This window comes from Arachis hypogaea, chromosome 15, assembly GCF_003086295.3.
Source record: "Arachis hypogaea cultivar Tifrunner chromosome 15, arahy.Tifrunner.gnm2.J5K5, whole genome shotgun sequence".
Lineage (NCBI taxonomy): Eukaryota > Viridiplantae > Streptophyta > Magnoliopsida > Fabales > Fabaceae > Arachis > Arachis hypogaea.
Genome location: NC_092050.1, coordinates 146130715 through 146137986, shown reverse-complemented (window position 1 = coordinate 146137986; position 7272 = coordinate 146130715). Strand labels below are relative to the sequence as shown.

The window sequence follows — 7272 nt, the reverse complement described above, 5'->3', positions numbered from 1 at the left end:
ATTATCTACGATTAGTAACAAGTAATAACTAATAACCGTTCCATTCTTTTCCCATCATTGCTCGTCAATAACTTTATGTTCCATCCAAACACAATAATGAGAAGCAACATGCATATCTATCATGATTAGAAATGTCATTCCTTAATCACGATCTTTTCAGATTTTTGTATGAATATCACTCAACTTAAACAACCGCTAGAATTCATCAATGTACATCTTTTATGCAGAATTTAAATATATTCATAGTATTGGAAATCATGAAAGTTCATACAAAATGATCACCTTCTAGTGTGGCATGATAAAATTAGTGATTGTACGTCAAAATTCAACCCATCTTACTTCCGGACAATGTTCCATTACTACAAAGAACCTGGTAGTATAGATATCAGATACAACAAATTAAAAATACGATCTCAACAACAGAGATGTGATACAAAGGAATCAAGAAGCTGGCCATGCCAATCTAGTAAGAAATTGAAAAAAATTATAGAAGGGGAAAAAACAAAATCTAAAGATAAAATGCTGATTGATCTAGCTGGACATCTGGACTTGATCATTAGATTGCAATGCTTGAGAGGCGAAAAACCTCACATCAACATCTGGATCCTCACTGAGCTCAACCAAACAGGGACGGATGGTGCTCTCAGCAACCTTCATTGTTCAAATGGTATGTAATTATAATAAAGAATTTTGCATTCTATCAAAACACTAAGATAAAATAGAAGTCTGGTGAGAAGTAATTGGATAACGTTTTCCAAGTGACAGTTACCAAGGAATATGTTAACCTATGCTAATTCAGTAACTACTAATTTAAACTTTTAAGAGAAACCAATTCACCATAAATGGAATTACAATCCATGGAAGTAACATAAAAGACAAACTTAAATGGGCTACTTACCGACTCATCAACAATTGGAATGAGAGATTGCAACACTTTAGCTACATTGAATTTGATATTGGGTACCCTGCAAGACAGACATTCCATGAGCACTTGGTTCAAATAAAAGATACACAACAGCAGTGAGAATTCAGCAATTTTACCTATCTTTAGATGCATTAATGACCAGGGGAAGAAGTTTTGAAGTAGTGATTTCTGTGCCTAGAACAGGAGCTAGGAGTGAAATAGCATGCAGAATAGTCATCCGATACAGATAATGCGGATCATTAATCATGTCCAAAACCTGCAAATGTTATAAGCATTCAGATTGTGTAGTAAGATTATTGCAAGTTGCAACTCAAATTTGACACAGCAGAATTTTACCCTATGTACCACAGTCCAAGAATAGTTCAGATGCTATTGAATCAGCTATATATCACAAGTAATTAAACTACCCAAGTATGGGAGCATGTGCTCAATCCCCGATGTGAAAAATATGATCTCAGAGCCTGATTGTTCCCTCAACATTATTAATGACATCCTGGGACTAAAATATGCTTCTACATTTTAAGGTAAAACATATTGCTGATGCATATCAAATAACCAAAATTCATCTGCTAAAAAACCTGGGGAATGATATGCTGCATTGCCCACTCTGGTCCAAATTCTTCTGCTAAGCGTTTTACATTATTAGCAGCTGCATCACGAATTGAATATACCTACAACCAATCAATGCAATCAATAAAGTCAGTATTCTACAACATAAATTGCAACTTTTCTGACTTGGATTAAGACAGTTATAATTGGCTGAATCAATGGAAGATACTATTAAAATCTTCCCCCAAATACAAGGCATGTCATCTTCCTTTAGTCCTTTGGCAGATGGCATTACCAATGAAATTGCAAACTGCATTTCATTAGGATGGGAACATACAGAGAATAAGCAAAGGAAAAGAAATCCTCCAAACTAAAAGAAAACAGAAAACCAAAACATTAGTGAAATGTGGCTTTCTAGTCTCAACATGCCTTAGAAGGAAAGCCTTCTCCGAGAATAACTGCCCTGTTAAAATATCTAGTTTCAAATTGGTACTTCTATCCCTCTTATAGCCTGTCACACCAGTATCTTTCTACCCTCGTTTTTTAAAGCCAAAGAGACATTTTTTCAAAGCATATTACATAGAAATAACAGATAGAACCCAAGTACTAAGATATAAGAGTAAAAAAGAAAATCTGTATCCAAGATGAAAGGTTTCAAGAGTTATATTAGTCAACTCAGTTATACCCAATAAAATGGGAATACATTAGATCACAATTTGGTTGCTTTACAAACCTTGTCTTTTAGCCACTGCATGCAAAGAGCTCCAAGCTTATCATCAAAAAAGCCTACACCCAGCTGACTTGCTAGTAAGGGTATATATTCTATGATTGCAAGTCGAACTCTCCAGTGCCGATCCTCAGCAAGTTCAACGATAGCTGGCAACAGGGATTGAGATAACAGGTCAATACCGATAACCTGCATTCACCATGTACATTACAAAGCATCATCAGAGAGAATAATATGAAAGATAATAATGATTGGAATGACGATTGTGATTATGAAATAATAATCACTGTTGAGCCACAAACCTGGTTCACTTGATCAAGCTTGCTAATAATGTTTAACCTAACATCAGGAAACTCGTCTTTCAAAAGAGAAAGGAAGATAGGAAGAAGTTGCTCAATTGTTGCATCCTACAACCATCAAAAAACCACATTAACTTCAACAAGTAGCACGCATCAACTGATTTTTAACAAGAATTGAATTACATAAGGGGACCATTTCAAGTGTTAGATTAAAGTATGTTGGGATCCAATTGCAGATTATGACATCAGTACCATAACGGAAGTATGGGATTTTAGTGGGGTTTGATCTGGCCATAGAATATATAACACAATAGCTAGTTTTCATTCTGTGGTTATCCCAAATTCTTATCAATTGGTATCAAAGCCTTCCACCAACCTTCTGCCATGTCTTTTAATTACTATATGTATTGGTCTTGCACATTGGAGAGAACACAGACCAAATCCATCTTAAGACATATACTGCAGAAGTATTTAGGTATGACAATCTCACCTCATTACATGTTAATGGAAAATTGTGAATAAGAAAAAATCATAGGATTATGCTCTGCAAGAAAGCGTGAGGATCCAGAAACTCAGATGGTGAGATTAAGTGCAAAAAAGTTGGCATACAAATATAAGGTACCTTAAACACCTAAAATTCAGCCTATTCATCAAGAAAGATCTTCCAAAAAATTTTGAATAAAGATGTCATGGGGCAACGTTATAAATGTTTAGAAGAAATTTAATGGTCAACAAACTTGAAAAGATTTTCTTAATATTCTAAATTATTGTTCCAACAAACGACCAAGCTATATGTTTTTTCCCCTTTATAGCAGTGGAGTATAATAGATACATTTTATATTGCTATGACATATGTGCTTGGAAAGAGATTAATACCTTCCCTAACACTGGTGCCATTCCCATTATAACAGAAGCCAAGGCAGAGCGAACATGTTGACTTGAATCTGTCGATAACTCCTATAGCAAGAAGATTTTATTGGTCAACACATCTTCAAACATTGAAATTGAGTACGAAGCATGCAAGTGCTTCTGTTTCTGTGGTGACAGGGAGAAAACTGTACCTTCACACAAGGTAGAATATGCTGAATGGCAAGTTCAGGACTTAATATTCGGGAAAATTTAGTCACTTTCCCAGCAGCAGCAATACGTACTTCAGCCTCATTATCACGCAGTAAGCGCACATATGCAGGAACCAATTCTGACCTAAAAATGCATTACCATATAAAGAATCAATTAGAATCTTGGAAACAAATACATTAGCAAAATATCAGTGATCATAAATCAAATTGGATGATCTTCAGATAGCACCATCAGGAAAAAGCAAACAAAAGTATAATGACAACCAATCATTCATTCAGCTGGTAAGAAACATTACCTGGTGGGTTCAGGACCAACAGCTTCACATAGCTCATATAATTGATTAGCAACCATGTAACGCACACGCCATGACTTATCCTGGTCAAAAAGCAATTCAAATATGTAACAAAACATGCAGAATCACAATTTGGAAACAACACAAGCAAGCCAAAACGAAAAGAAATGTTCTTTTTATCTATATTACAAATAGATATTGTCATATAGATGCCTTTAAAATGGAAATACAATGGGACTATGAACATGAAATGAAAAATCAAAAGTAAAGCAAGACATTCCACCACCCACAGACCTGCCACCCAGGTTTAAATCCCATCCATTTATCAAATAACTCCAGACAAGGTAGCTATTCATAATTCATGAATAAGACACATTCAACTAATGATTAATGAACACCACCCAGATGCAGTGGTTACTCATAACTCAACCAGAAAAGTCATTCAACTGTCAACAATTCTAGATGCAGTGGTTTGTCAGCTTTGTCAAGAAGGTTTCTCCTAGCCTTCCTCACAACACAACAGTATCCAAAAGACCTGGTGAAAATTTGCTTTTTAGCCAGCCAAAATTTGTATACAAGGTATGGTTCAAACTTCAAAAAACAATAAATAGCTTAAAAAATAAGTGCAAATTGAAAAATACATAAATATGACAAACAAATGGAGAATTCTCCAACATATATATGGCCCTCCAAAAAATCCTGTCCCATTAATTTTCTATATCATAAAACAGAAATTTTATGTTGATACAAGTTTCAGATATACATTGTTCCATCAAAACGGAATAAATAAATAACTGCCAACATTATGCCTAAAGAACAAAGTATTCTACAAGTGCTACATTTGATGGAGGGCAGTAATCACACAAGGACTCAGCATAGGATATTCTTGTATTATTGTAAACCAAATACAAGGAGAAAGCTGCAAGAAAGAGAGACATCATCTCATTGTGTAATGTGTTTACTAGTTCATGTCAAGGACTCAAGGTTGAATATACATGATTGAACAAAGACAATAGACTTAACAGGCATGGAGTTCAACCATGAACTTGTTATAATTGTTGGCAATTTCTTTTTCTTTTCTTCCTATTAAAATACCAATAAAATGGTAAGATAGACTACAAATCTTCCCATTTAATATATAGTCAATGCTCAATATACCTGAGAGAAATTGACTATCACAGGAAGAATATGTGCAACACAATCTTGAAGATCCAACAATTTCCCAAGAGCAGCACAGCCCTCAACAGCAAGTAGCCGAACTGAATCTTGATCTGCAAGAACAGGAATGGATAAACTAACAATAGGTTTGGTAATACTACCCAGTATATGAACACACAAGATCAGACCAACTAAGCAGTAAAATATCTAAGACGAAATGTAATACGTATACTTTTATGATTTTTTTATTTAACATTAATGATGGGGGTGGTGAAACTAATCATATATAAATTTCACATACCATCATGTGTGAGGTCCTCAAATACAGACATGATATCTGTTTTCAAGTGAGCAGGTTCAACAGTGGCAGCAAACTTTCCAAGGTTTGTGGCAGCAGATCTCCTAACCATTGGCATATCATCTTGACACAGCTGACCATATATGGTCCTCAGTTCAGTTTTCATTGCCTCCGGTGCACTAGGGTAAGCAATATGAAACAAGCCACACGAGGAAACTCGTGCTGTGAACCACTCACCAGCAGCCAACCTCTACACAATGAAAATTACAGAAACAATATAAAGCAATAAATGCACTGTTTTAAATATAGAGGTCCTAACTTCAAATTGGATTTAACTGCTCTAAGAGTACCACATGCACTTTATGGAGTACATTACCAATTATAGCTGTTAAAGAGAAAATCAAGTGAAATGATTGTTTTACATTTATAATCTCTTGTTCAGGTGCATGTATCTTTCAAGATCCTACAACACTGATTCAATCCACGAATGGTTATAATTGTGTAATTTTACTCTTTAAAAGTGAAGAGTCTGCTTTGAAGCAAACAAATTTCAAACTCCTTGTACAACAACAACATGAAACAAGAGTGATATGAAACAAAAATGATAACAACCGTACACTAGTTACTACCTTAAATCAGCTTCAATTGGGCACTTTAGTCTCTAAAGATAAGAGTGCATTTTAAAATAACCATTCTAAACTCAGCATCACAAACACAAAGGTAAATGCATTAACAATAACAGCCATGCACATGGTTACTACCTTAACTAAAGGAATGAAGTGCTCAACCAAGTGTTGTTCCTTCATCTGAGCACCAATCCTACACAGAGACTCCACAGATTTGTCCCTAACACAAGTTTCCTCAACGGTGCATAGGGTTTCCAACGGTGGCAACAGGACGTTGGCGTACTCCACGCCTCCGACGTAGGGTACGAAGACGCCAAGCTCCTCGGCCATGGCGAGGAGGACCTCATCGTCGTCGTCATTGTTCTCGCTGAGGAAAGGGATCAGCTCCTTTCTGGTCCTCTCCTCACCTAGAGCACGTGCGATCGTCGAGAGCCTCCGGATCGAGTTCAGCCTTAGCTGAATGTCCTCGTTCTTCAGCTCGTCGATGAGAACCGCGATCGGATACAGAGGTTGATCCACCATAGCCGCCATCTTCGTTCGGCACCACCAGATCCTCAAAGAATCTAAACAAGAAACAATAATTTCATTTTCTCAAAAAAAAAATCAGAAATCTCCAAATATACGACTTTCGATCGATTTCCTTTTTCCAAATCTAGAATCAGGTTCTTGATCTGAACCAATGGCGCGCAAATTAAGCCAGGTCTCAGGGTAACAGGTAAAAAGAGTACAAGAATATTAAAACATGAAATGAAAAGCGAAAAATAAATAAAAGAGAGAGGAAAGTGTGTTGAGAAGTTTCAGAACCTTGAGATTGTTAGGGTTGGAAATGGACGTGGCTGGAGGAAACGGGAGAGAATTGAGAAATGAGAAGGGGGGATCCGGTGTTTGGAGAGAGAGATAGAGTTGTTATTAACTTATTATAACTTTGGCTGGAAAACCACCATTTTCCACGGTATAACTGAGGATTTACTCTTTATTTTCTTTGTATTGTTCATCGTTGCCTTTTGGCTGGAAATCTTCAAGTCAAATCTAGCTTGACCCGTGACTTTCTGCCCGACCCGTTTATAAATGTATTACTAAATTAAGTAAAATTTAATTTGTACCTTCTGAATTATGAAAATGTTTCAATATAAAGCTCGTCCTGTCGTACCTAGTGAATTAGATTGTGTTCAAGGAAGCAGCTGTATTTTATATTTTGATTATTTTTTATTTATTTTTCTAATTTAGTATTATTCTAACTTATTATTGAATTAAGTAATTAACTAAATCATGATTCTTGTAATTTTATGTCTGATTACATTTTGCATTTATACATGTA

At 35.7% G+C, this 7272-nt stretch overlaps 1 protein-coding gene across 2 annotated transcripts; it reads right to left on the bottom strand.

Moving 5' to 3' along the window:
* Positions 1 to 217: 217 nt before the first annotated feature.
* Positions 218 to 7055, bottom strand: LOC112751141 (uncharacterized). 2 transcript variants are annotated; one of them, XR_011872808.1, is made up of 13 exons: positions 6759 to 6990; positions 6090 to 6517; positions 5332 to 5578; positions 5031 to 5143; positions 3876 to 3955; positions 3562 to 3703; positions 3377 to 3457; positions 2504 to 2608; positions 2208 to 2390; positions 1504 to 1784; positions 1042 to 1181; positions 899 to 965; positions 218 to 651 (listed from the first exon to the last, which is right to left on the bottom strand). XR_011872808.1 is itself a non-coding variant. In XM_025800194.2 (13 exons), exons 2-13 carry the CDS (start codon positions 6483 to 6485, stop codon positions 532 to 534), a joined length of 1767 nt encoding a protein of 588 aa, XP_025655979.1. In that variant the 5' UTR covers positions 6486 to 6517; positions 6759 to 7055; the 3' UTR covers positions 218 to 531. The 2 variants fall into 2 exon arrangements, 1 of the variants encoding a protein (XP_025655979.1); XM_025800194.2 differs by having other exon boundaries at positions 1504 to 1596; positions 6759 to 7055.
* Positions 7056 to 7272: the final 217 nt, after the last annotated feature.

Bases quoted from the DNA above. Each gene is read 5' to 3' on its own strand.
- LOC112751141 (XM_025800194.2), bottom strand. From the start codon at position 6,485: ATGGCGGCTATGGTGGATCAACCTCTGTATCCGATCGCGGTTCTCATC. The intron at 2,391-2,503 runs GTTTGTGGCTCA...TGGTGAATGCAG, and splicing joins AGCTTGATCAAGTGAACCAG to GTTATCGGTATTGACCTGTT. The intron at 1,182-1,503 runs GTTTTTTAGCAG...TAACATTTGCAG, and splicing joins TGCAGCATATCATTCCCCAG to GTTTTGGACATGATTAATGA.